General features: G+C 47.4%; 2 protein-coding genes across 2 annotated transcripts; both read right to left on the bottom strand.

The window, feature by feature from the left end:
* Positions 1 to 1,026: 1,026 nt before the first annotated feature.
* Positions 1,027 to 3,501, bottom strand: HOXD8 (homeobox D8). Its single transcript, XM_026696727.2, has 2 exons — positions 2,665 to 3,501; positions 1,027 to 1,943 (listed from the first exon to the last, which is right to left on the bottom strand). The coding sequence occupies exons 1-2, from the start codon at positions 3,272 to 3,274 to the stop codon at positions 1,648 to 1,650; spliced, it is 906 nt and encodes a 301-aa protein (XP_026552512.1). The 5' UTR covers positions 3,275 to 3,501; the 3' UTR covers positions 1,027 to 1,647.
* Positions 3,502 to 9,603: 6,102 nt separating this feature from the next.
* Positions 9,604 to 11,197, bottom strand: HOXD9 (homeobox D9). The gene is given in 3 exon segments (XM_026697252.2): positions 9,604 to 9,688; positions 9,690 to 9,904; positions 10,309 to 11,197. Coding segments are annotated over 3 exon segments (1,062 nt in total). The 5' UTR covers positions 11,129 to 11,197; the 3' UTR covers positions 9,604 to 9,661.
* Positions 11,198 to 12,071: the final 874 nt, after the last annotated feature.

Consider the following 12,071-nt stretch of genomic DNA (forward strand, 5'->3'; position numbering starts at 1 on the left):
AAGTTTGATAGATTGTATGTGGATAGCACACTGGATATGTAACTAGAAGGCCTTCTCCAGATACCAAAATCCAGCATTGTCTTCAAGAAAATCCCTAAGAACTTTGGGGGTGGTGAATATGTGAGCACAAACACAAACTACCCAACCTCATTCTGGTCAAGCGTATTATCAGTAAAAACAGCCCATGTATGGCTCAGCGAGTCATGCATATGCAGAAGAACATTGTGTGCAATTAGTAAGCCATGACTACATCAACTAACCTTGAATAAGCCTGCGCTTAATGTTACACGGCGAGAAAGAGAAAGAAGCATGCATTTAAATGTACATACCCTTCTCAACAATATGTGAGAATACACAACATTCATTCTCAACCATGTATATGAGAATATAATATACAATAATCATTCTCAACAGCGGACTCGTACAGGAGCAACATTAGGTGCGGAGAACGGACTCTGCAGCCCACGTTTTTTTTTTTTTGAGAGAGAAGTCAGCCTTGGTTTGTTGGCCTTCGCTCTCTCCCAAATCAGAGGAAACCGGCGCTTGCTTTGAAACCCCATGAAAATCAATCGGAAGTCGAGATCTTCGCACTCGCGTCCCCAGCAGGAATCTAGGGGGTTTTGCGGTCACAGTGGGACTCGGCGGCCTGCGGGACAGAAGCCCGGCGGCCTTAAATACTCGCTGCCTTCCACTCAACCCTAATCTAGCTGTTCTTTCCAGCGTGCACAGCGAAACGCGTTTACCTGAACCTGGACCGTATGAAACAAAACGGGCTTCGCCTTCCGCCCGAAACATGGACTTCGATATCCCGTCCCAGGCGCCGGGCTCACGGCTCAGGTTCTCGAGGCAGGCACCGCTTTCCCAGAGAGGAGGGCAACGAAGGCTGGAAGGGGATCCCGGAACAAAGCGCTTTCGAGGTCCCTTCGGAGAAACGGGGCCCAAATGCCTCCGTAGCTTACCCGCTTGCCTTGAGCTATTTTCTACGATAGACGGAAGATATGAAGGAAGAAGCCGGGTCATAAATAACACGTCGGATTTTTTTTTATTATTATTTTGATTATCGATACTAAGAAAAAATAATCAGTGTTTAATTAAAATATTTCCTTGCGTCCCTCATCGGCCCACAAATTATTTCCTTTCTTAATTAACTTAGTTGAGGAGAAAGAAAGGGGAACTGAAGAATTTGAAAGAAGTGCACTTAGCTGGTTTGATTCTGAAAGTATAATAAGAGAGGCTGGACTTTCCGTCCTTGGAGAAAAAAATGAAATCCCCAGTAAAAATCCGCAGGTAAAAAAACTGCTACCCTTTTTAGTATCAAAGGCCAAGGAGAAATAGGGAAGGAAGGAAGGAAGGAAGGAAGGAAGGAAGGAAGGAAGGAAGGAAGGAAGGAAGGAAGGACAATAAAAAATGTAGAAAGTGCAGCACTAATCATATGGGAATCCAGCTAAGAAGGCGCAGTAACAAAAGTCTAACTCTCATCTAGCCCACAGAAGGTAGTTTCAAAGACAACAAAAGGTGCCTTGAGAGAAGTCCCAATCATGGTGGACATGGCAGAGACCAAGGCAAGCACCTGGCCCCTCTATCCCGTTGATGCCCCCAAAGTCTTTGGCCAAGGTTCCCAGCAGGAGGAGGAGGAGGAGGAAGAGTTTAATTTGCCAGGGCCGAGGCTTGTCCTTCCAGGTCTCTGTCGGCTTCCTTTTTGACCTCTCCTTCCTTCCCCTCTTGCTGAGTGGCAGGGAACTTGTCCTTGTTGTTCTCTTTTTTCCATTTCATCCTCCGGTTCTGGAACCAGATCTTGACCTGCCGTTCAGTCAGTCCTAGCGCATGGGAGACCTCGATCCTCCTCTTCCTGGTCAAGTAGGGGTTAAACAGGAACTCCTTTTCCAGCTCCAGAGTCTGGAAACGGCTGTATGTTTGCCTCCCTCTCCGCCTCCCAGGAGCTGCTGTTGGAAACAAAAACCACAGTTTCTTTACAAAAGGAAAGGAAGAAAAAACAAACCAGGAAACAAAACAACCAAAAACAGTGGCTTGGCTCTCAGCAGCAGCAGCAGCAGCAGCAGTAGCAGCAGCGCTTTTAGTTTTCCTGCCCCAGAAAGAAAAGTATGTTGAACAAATTATTTTCCAGTGCACAAAGCATGAGTTCTGGCTATTTGTTCAAATTTCTTCCTCAATTAGAACTAACAAAGTGCTATAAACTTGCTATAAATCCAAGTACCTGAGCGTACCAAAAATGATCCAAACGCAGTAACACTCAAGCATAAAATCTGAAATATTATCTGGTTTCTTTCAAAATATTGTTTAATACCACAATTCAAATCATTTGTGTTTTGGGCATTTTAAGAAATTCTTAAATTGTCAAACAATTGTACTGTGTGTGTTGTTAACAAGGAATTATCACTATAACAACAGTATATTGTAACTGTAAAAGGAGAAGAAATAAAGAAGGAGGGGAGGGATCGATGGAAAAAGTGGCAGCTTAGTCTTAAGAGGGGAAGAAAAGAAAAAATGAGAAAAAAAGTAATAGAAAGAAAGAAGAGAGAGAGAAAGGAAAGGAAAGGAAAGGAAAGGAAAGGAAAGGAAAAGGAAAAGGAAAAGGAAAAGGAAAGGTAGAAAGAAGTTAGTTTACCGCAGCCGAGAAAGGGAAAGGGAAGAATTGGGTCCAACCTTGTGGTCTCATCCAGGGAAACACAGGAGAAGGAGACGCGCTCTGATTTAAGGGCCTTGGTTCCTCGCCAATATTAGCACAGGACGATTTACAATCGGGATACTGAAGCAGCTCGGCCTCTTGGTGTGTCGTAAAAATCGTCGGTCGCTGTAAGTTATCGTATCCGTAAAACTTGGTCGGCTCCGCTGAACAAGGCAGGCCGGAGCAGGGGGCTTGCAAAGGAGGAGGCGGGGGAGGCGGGGGAGGCTGGTAAGGCGAGGGGCTCCCCCCGGCCAGGTGCTGGTGCTGCTGCTGCTGCGAGTGGGGAGGAGGAAGAGGAGCATGAGGAGAAGGGTGGAAGTAGTCTGCGCCGCTAACGGCCGGGCCGGGCCCAGGAGCCGATGGCGCAGGGGGGTAGCCTGAGGCGGCGGCCGCGGCTGCAGCGGCGGCGGCGGCGGCCGCGGCAGCTGCAGCGCTGTTCCCGTAGAGCAGGGCGGCGGCGGCGGCGGCGGGCGCAAAGTGACAGTCGTAGTAAGAGGGATTGATGGGCGGCTCGCCCCCTCCTGCCGCCGCCGCCGCCGCCGCCGCCTTGTACTTGGAGTACAGCGGATTGACAAAGTAGGAGCTCATCGGAGGGCGGGGGGCGAGCGGAGGCGCCGCAACAGCAGCAGCAGCAGCAGCAGCAAGTCAAGGAGAGCAGCAGCAGCAGCAGCAGCGCCCGCCGCCGCCGCCGCCACCCGAGGCCTGCGCAGCCGCCACCCGGATAACCCAGCTGCTCGGCCAGGCTGCTCCGGCGGCTGCTTTTGCGGACGAGCTGGCGGCGTGGAGCAGAGCCGGGCCGTAATCGCTGGCCGACTGACCTGCCTCACTGCTTTTTACTATTTCCTATTAGGCACACACCAACCAGCCGTCCCGCCGCCACACACTCACTCACTCACAGGGGCCAGAGTTCAGGGCAAGGCAGGAGAGCGGGTTGGCTTGGCGCGCTCAACCTCCGGAGGCCAAAACCAAGTCCCAAACTAAGTTTGGAGGGGGAGAGAGGGGGGAACCGGAATCCGAGCCTTCCTAAAGCAGCCCCCCTCGATGCCCCTGGCAAGCAGCCTCTACTCTCTGCCCACCCCACTCCGCCCCTTGGTAAGCGCCGGGTTCTCCGCTGCCGAGGCCTGGGCGCAAAAAAAGCGCGAGCGGAGAGCGATCAAGGGCAGATAAAGCAGAGAGCGCTCGAGGGGCTGGAGGGGAAGGCAGAGCGAGGGCCACGCCGAGGATCTCCGGCGGGGGAGGAGGAGGAGGAGGAAAAGAAGCGGTCGCGTGGAGAAGGCCCTTAGGACTTCTGGGGAGACAACCTTTGCGACTGGCTACGGCAGGGTCGCTCGTGGGGTGCTGCCGTCGTGATCTAGAACGAAGTCATTTGTTCAGGAAGCCGTGCCTCTGAACATGTGCAAAGTGGTGAACAGCCTGGATAAGGGAAGAGGGGCTTCTGCTTCCGGATCGAACAGCCTTGCCCAGCTTCCAAAATAAAACAAAAACAAAGCGTCACCGGTTAGGAGAGGCGGATGCAATTCCCTGGCCCGTCGCTCTTGTCGAAGCGCGGTCCCTGAAGGCACGAGAACACCAAAAGGGACGACTGGGGGCCGACGGAGAGGGCCCGACGGTGGGACTCGCCATATCCCGCCACCGGTGTCTTTGTAGTCACGTTAGTCGCCCTTTGAATGTATTGCTCGGTTGGGCCCGGCTCTCACGGCCGGGTGGGAGGTTTGCGATGGGCTGCTAAGATCGCGTGGGTCGGAGGGAGGAAAGCGCAAGAAAATCGAAGCCGGCCGAGCGGGGGAGGAGAAGAGGAGAGTGAGGACGGCGGGTGCAGCGGGGAAGGCCGCGGGCAAATGAGATGCCCATTTCCCCTTGACGCAGTGCTGCAGCTCCCGGGGTCATTGGCCCTTAATGGCAATCATGCCCATGAATACGCTTTCCACAATTTCCCCATCATTAGCCCTGCCAAGCAAGCGCGGGGCAGGGGGATGGGGCAGAGGTTGCCCCAGGAGAGGCGGCACAAAGTCGAGGAACAATCTGCACGGCCTGTACCTCTCTCTCAAGAGCTTCCTTTCGAAAGCAGAGCTGAGGACTTAAAAGAGCTCCACCATCTTGTAAGGCCCTGTCATGTATGTCTTCTTTGGGGTGGGGGTGAAGTGAGGGAGGATCTGAGTCCTGTGAACACATAAATACCCGTTTCTCTTGATTAGCCGTTGTCATAGGCCTTGCTTTCAAATAAATGTCTCTTTTTAAGCTATATAATGCTGTCTGTGTTTTGATTCTGAACTCTCATAGAGCAAGGATATTGAATGCCAGACAATTGGCAACATACCAGAGCAGATTTTGGATTGTCTTGCAGCCTTTTTCCCCATCCTCACACACAGAGAAGGCCTTATTTGTCTTCCACTCGCCCTATATATTTCCAGGAATGAAAAAAAAAAAATCAAGCGAGGTTCTGGTCACTTCATGGACACATTTGAGCAGGTTTTTTTAGCAGGAGACAGGAGTGGTTTGCCATTTGACTTCTTCTGTGACTCTGGGCCCACCCCTGCTGGGCCTCTGCTTGAGATTTCCTGATGGTGTTCCTTCCAGGTTGTGCCCCTGCTTAATGTGGGCTCATCCAAGTGCTGCCATCTGCTGAGACCTTTCACTGAATGCTATAGTTGCTGCATTTGAAAGCAGAGTGGAAGAACAAAAGATTATAAAACTTGACACCAGATTTTGCTTCCAGACCACCCCCTCTCTAATGACTTATTGCCTATCATGCTTTTTTCTTACCAATATAAATTTGCTGCTTTAATATTAATATGTAAGACACTGTAAGTTGCCTCTGGGACTGAGGCAGTGTGCAAGTTTAATTAATAAAAGGTCCCTAAGTGCAGCTTGAAGCCCCTTGGGTGGCAAATCTGCAAGCTTTGTTTTGTTTCCATGAAATCAATATTAACCTCTTGATAAAATAAAATAAAATACACATTTCTATAGGTCTCACTTAATTTCCTAACTTATGCTTTAAATACAAAAGAATGGCCTGAAAAATCATATTTTTCATTTGCACTTATACAATCTTTAACAATTAAGTTTCACTGATAAATTATAAGTACTTTGGAAGTGCTGAATTGCTTCTTTTACTTCATAATTAATTAAAGCGTACTAAAGAACAGTCATGTTCACTTATGCTTATGAAAAAAACAACATCCATGTATTTTTTTCTTTTTTCTTTTCCAAATTAACTATACATATTTTTAAACAATTATTCTCTTGGACAAAGCTGGGAAATTATATGAGAATAGAGCGATATCACCCTCTAGTGGCAAAAAAAAATCTAAACTGGCTCTCCAAAAATTCCATCTTTATCAGTTTCTTTCAACAAAGATCTGGAAGTTAATTCTATTGTCTTTTAATCTCCATTAAGAAGAAAAAAAATCTGGTATGCTAGTTTTCCTTGTATGAATATTGACCTAATCCAAAATTTAAAGCAAAGTATGTGTTTGTTACAAAATTACTAGTGAACTTTATAATTAGAACTATAAGAGTTTTACTTTATATGCCTTATTTGATATCTTTAAAGATTGCAAAATAGTTACAGTGAATTTCAGTGTTGTCCTCTATTAGCATGCACATAAGATATTTCACTACTAAGTCTTTTTCTTAACCAAATGCCTTATTTAAGAGGAAAATATAAAAATAATTTAAAGAACTATAAAGTCTGAACTAATTTGATGCAGTGTAAACTTTTCACATTTGTTTTTATTTTCATATTATACACTTTCCCTTTTGAATGTGCTTTTTCACTTATTTTCAGTTTTAAAACCCTGACTGCAACCTTCATTTTCCTGCCTATGCATGATGTTACAGTAATAATTCTTCCCTTCCACATCGTGCTAAAAATGGACTCTCAAGCACAAGTATGAACAGGCAGCTTGGAAGGGATTTAAGATGCCGATATTTCCAGCCAAAATCCACCAGACTAGCTAGTGACAGTTTGAAATCAACACACATGGACTTGGATTAACCCTGGGAAGTTTAGATTCAGTTCAGCTCAATTCCAAAGGCTGAAATGAGCTTTTTCTTGCTCTAAATTGCTATGTCTGGTAAGTTTGAGAGGGTTCTAATTTTGTCACGTCTGCTAGCCTGCTCTTAGCCCCCTCCCAATCAATTCAAAAACAATTTCTGTTTTTCTAAACTGGTTCTCCAACCGGCAATCCCAACCCAAGAATTGTCCCAACTTTTCCGATGTTGGCGTCTAACAGTTGATATTTATGGTCCAACTTTTTAAGACCTCATTTTGTTAGCATTTGTGTTTCACCCTTTCCAAAATACCCCACAAACATCAAAATAATGGTTGTCTCAAAATACCATCCCTTATCGTAAACTCATTAGGTCCAGACGTCTGCTCTTTTCAATGGTTTTATTATACCTTGGCTCTTCCTGTTTTCAAAAAGAATGATAGGCAGAGAGCTGGTGATGAATAGAGCACCAATCCAGCACCTTTTTCTTGGGCCTTTATCCTTCGGGCTGCAGGGTGGGGAGCAGAGAAAAGGGAAGTGTGATACCATCTCCAGATCTAAGAAGGCTCAAAGTTCTTGAGGCAGTTTCTCTGTGTTTAAATAATTGTTCAGATACCTTACAAGGCTGCATTTATTTCTAGAGTCTTAAATTCGGCATGGAGCAATACTTCCCTCTTTCCAAAAAATATTTATGCCCCTCTGTTTTCTCTCTCTCTGTGTCCCGTTCATCCATCCATCCATCCATTTATCCATCCATCCCTGGTTATTAAATCTCATTTCCTGAAGTCAATAGAACTTCACAGTCTTGTTAGAGGATTTTAGATTTTTAAAAAAGCCACAGGCATGTAAACAGTCACAAAAAGTCACCTGGGTAAATATTTGATTGATGTAAGGCCAGGGTTAAATAGGCATTAAGTATTATTGGCACAACTGGCCAGGTAAAAGGGAGAGTTATCATTTTCTGACATGTTTATTTTTTTAAAAAAAGAAAAATATTCCAGGAGATCCATTTGGAGGTACAGAATAACATAATTATAACTGGTTTCTGCTTTTATTGTTTAATCTCAAGTAAAAATTTGTTGCTCTCACCATTCTCCCACCCCATAAAAAGAAATAGGTCCAGAAACCTTTGTACTGTTTTTTTTTTTTTAATTTTCTGAACAAGCAATGTGTTTGTAGGATGCCAGCAAGAAAAATACTGTTGTATCCTAGATTGGTAGTCTGTTGAGAGTGGAAGAAGATCCTTCAGTCACTGAGAAGACTTCTGAAGAATGGAGTTGGTCTTTCTATGTTGCCAGTCACTGTATTTAGGTTAAAGATGATCTGGTAGAAACGGCAGAGGTGTGTGTAGGGGTTGTGCAGACAATTTTGGGGGTATAGAGAGGCAAGTTGTAGGCTTGGGCCTTATGGCACCTATGTCACATTTAGATAATCTGTCCTCCCATTTGCTTTCCTCTGCAAAAGCTAAAGGTTTTATTTTCATGAGGCTAAATTTTATTCCAGAATCTAGGACATATACAAGCAAGTAAGCAAGAAAACAAAAAACAAGGAACAATAAGCAAATAATAATAGAAGAGAAAGGATTGTAGAATTCTTTACCAAGATCTGAAATTCAAAATGGAAAGATTATCGCATGAACCAGCTGTGGCTGTCCTAGCGGTTTGCAGCAAGCTGGGTGCCATACCCAAAAATTTTGAATGCACTTAGAAAATCTGAGCACTGACAACATGAGCCACATATATACTATGCCAATATATTACGACCTCTTAGGTTCTTGGACAGATCTCAAGATATGTATAAAGGCTAAAGAAACTGACAGCTGTGCTTCACATTGTTGTGAACAGATAATGATTCATTCTTGAATAGGATCGCAAATAAAACAAAAATACAGGCTGTGAGCCATGTGTTTTAGGCCTATGAATATTAATAAAATTTCAAGTACCACTCTTAATATACTGCACTGAAGAAAGGAAGCTGTGCTTAAATAATAATATATTATTAATAATAACAACACTACTACTACTACTAATAATAATATTGGCACCCTGTGTGCCATACCAAAACATCTTGGATGGCATTTAGAAAACTTCTCAGTGACAAAACTTTCATCTGTCAATTACAAAAGGCCACTGCTTGGATCCACACGTATACTATGCTGATTACGATTAGAATTATGACATCTTAGGTTCTTGGGAAGAATTCAGTGAGAATGAAGGCCAGTCTCACAACTGGCAGCTGTGATTTCACATTAAAAAAACCATCTGGCTATTTAATCAACCATAATAGCAATCACCCTTAATTTTAGAAAAACCTATCCTGCTTGGAATTGCCTATATTCTTAGAGACTACATGAATAATTCTTAGGTTCTTGGTTAAGACTTGAATTATTAAGTCCTAGACGGTGAAGCTAACCACAGGTCAGCCACAAGTAAGAATCCCCATCCTTTCTGACACGAGTCTTGGAAAACAAAGTATACAGAACCCAGAGAGATGGGGGAAACAGTCACGCTGTCTTTGAGGCAGTGCAGGCTTTGTGTGCTAATGCGGTTAAAAAATGCGCTTGCTCCATCATTCAGCTCTGCCTTGAAGCTCCTTAATTTTGCTGTAACTCTGGGCAAGACATTGGAAAGGGGGGGTATTCTAAGTCACTTGTGCAAAGCACATCAAACAATGAACTTCCCCCCACACAATATGCAGCCGCTGTATCTCAAAACCAAGTGGAAGGTGAAAGGAAAAAACAAACCAGCTTTTCGCGAGAACCCACTCATCCCTTTTCGTTCTAAAATATCAAGGGCTACATTCGCTGATATCTTTCATTTAAAAATTTTTTGAATCAATGCACCTGAGAAAATAACATTAAGGATAATTAATTGCTGCAGTGCTATGTATACATGTGTGTTTGTGTGCATCATCATCATCAAACAAACAAAAAAAAAACCCAACCCATGCTACAATATTTCCACAAATGCATGCCCCCAAAGCGTTAGTCTCCTTTATTCCCCTTTTCCTTTATTCATTTTTTTCATTTTCATTCTTCGGTTCTGAAACCAGATTTTAACCTGTCTCTCTGAGAGGTTTAAAATCCTAGCCACTTCATAGCGCCTTTCTCGGGTGAGGTACATATTAAAGAGGAATTCCTTTTCCAGTTCCAGAGTCTGGAATTTTGTGTAAGGGCAACGTTTTTTCCTGGTGGAACGAGCCTGAATCCAGTTTGCAGCCAGGTTGTCTGGAAAGGAGTGGAGGGGGGGGGAGGGGAAAAAAATAAGGAAGGGGAGAATTTGGTGAGGGGAGAAGGGAAAGCCACGGGGAAGGGGGAGAAATGAGAGGAAGGAAGGTTAAATTAAATTAATTTCAGAAGGATCCCCGCGCTTTTCACAACTGAGGAGAGTTTATCATAAAAGCCTGAGAGGCCCAGTCTGTTGGTTGGATGAGTGAGGACTTCTTGGTGAGAGGAGGTGGTTATGGGGTTCCCTTTTTATGGGTGCCTTTGGCTGCTTTGCTGGGAAAGGAGTCTAGACGTTTTTATAGGTTTGTAAAACTATCCCTGCACACTGGAGCTTTATAGGTTGGGGCAATAAATCAGCTCCTGTGTGTGTGGTTTCCTTCCATTTTCTTCCTTTTAAAACTTACTTGAGCCAAGCTGCTGCTCCTCTTTTTCCTCCTTCAAGTTGCTGAGCGGGCTGGGGTTCCGGCTGCCTCCAGAGGCTGGCTTGGCTGGGCTGAGGCTGGCGTTGCTGGCCGTGGAAGCGAGGGCGGGTGCACCCAGGCCGGCAGTCGCCGCCGCCGCCGCCGCCTTTTCCCCGGCCGCTGCCAGAAAGGAGTTGCACGTGTAGTCTGAACGGCCCGTGGGAGAGAAGCTCTCAGTCTGTGGGGCTGAAGACCCGGACGCGCAGGGCGGCGCGGAGGCAAGGGCGCTGCCGGCGGCAGAAGCGAAGGCTCGGGGGTCAAGCGATGCAGAGGCCGCGGGCTCCGGCTTGCTGATCCCGTAGAGGCACCCTGCGGCTGCGACGGGGTCTCGGTCGGAGACGGTGGGCGCAGCCGAGAGGGCGGCGTGGCTGCCGCGAAAGGAAGCGTAGGGATCGAGCCAGGAAGGGACGTACCTGCCCCCCTCGCCCGACCCTCCAAGGTGTGGCGGGGGCACGTACGGAGGATAGATGCCCGGCAGCGGCGTGGAGGGCTGAGCGGGAGGAGGACGGGCCGGCCAGGAGGAGAAGACGGACGGCTTGGGTGTGAAGCTGCACGGGGCGAACTCCGATCCCTCGGTGGCCACACCTGAAGGCAACCGGGGGGCGGCGAGCGGGTGACCCCCTGGTAGGAACCGCCCGAGGCCTCCGCCTGCTCTTCCTCCGAAGCCTTCCTCGGTGTCGGGGCCTATGAGCGAGTCCACGTAGTAGTTACTGAGGGTGCCGCCCGACGACATTTTGGGGAGATTCCCTCCGTGGCACGGCATGGGGTGTGTGTGTGGGGGGGGGGAATGGAGAGAGAGAGAGAGAGATCCAAGGGGAAAAAAAAGATTACCACTGTTTTAACTGGGGATTTTCGCCCGGTCCGGGGAAACAATCTTGGAATTTTGCAGCCTTCCCAGCTTCTACTATTGGTCCCTCCGCCCACGTGATGATCATATTTACCAATACTCGAAGTAAATCAATCCGCTACATTGGCGTTCGGGAAGGGTGGCTGGCATGATTCCATGAACACACACACTCACTCACTCACTCACTCACACATTCTCTCACGCACACACTCACACATACGCACATTCTCTCTCACACACGCACACATTCTCTCAGACGTACACATTTCTCTCTCTCACACACGCACATTCTCTCTCTCCCCCTCTCTCTCCCTCAACTGCACTGGAAAAACGAAAGTCCTGATATTATGCGCCGTGGGGGTGTGGGACGGAGTGGGGGGGAGAGAGAGCGAGAAGAGCCGAATCCTTCCACGGCAGCCCTGCCTCAGCCCAGGCTCCGGGCGTGGCCCTCCCCGCAGAGGGAGCAGCGCAAGTTGGCGGATTTATTTATTCGCCTTCTCGGGCTGCGTTTTCTGCCACCCGTTTCCCCCGCCTGTCCGACGAGCGGGCAGCGCTGACCCGGCTGAGCTCGTCCCTCTCGCTGTCCAGGAACCCCTGAGAGATCGCCAGGGGGAGGAGGAGGAAGGGCGCCTGTCGCCAACCCGGCCCCAGGAAAGCGAGGGCGAGAGGCACCTCGTGCAACTGCGCAGTGCGGGGGGCTCGCTTGGCCAGAGCGAGGCTCGGGAACCTCTTGGAGAAACCGAGCGACAGACGCCGCTGCGCGGGAGAGCCCCCGTTAAAACGGGAACCCCCGTGGAAGGGGGTTATAAATGGAAGAAGGGAGGGGGTTGCCCCGGGCCTCGCCTGAAAACAGGTGGAA

Source organism: Pseudonaja textilis, chromosome 1 (genome assembly GCF_049901715.1).
Source record: "Pseudonaja textilis isolate UNSWEBS1 chromosome 1, rPseTex1.2, whole genome shotgun sequence".
NCBI lineage: Eukaryota > Metazoa > Chordata > Lepidosauria > Squamata > Elapidae > Pseudonaja > Pseudonaja textilis.

Bases quoted from the DNA above. Each gene is read 5' to 3' on its own strand.
- HOXD8 (XM_026696727.2), bottom strand. From the start codon at position 3,274: ATGAGCTCCTACTTTGTCAATCCGCTGTACTCCAAGTACAAGGCGGCG. The intron at 1,944-2,664 runs GTTGGACCCAAT...TGTTTCCAACAG, and splicing joins TCCCTGGATGAGACCACAAG to CAGCTCCTGGGAGGCGGAGA.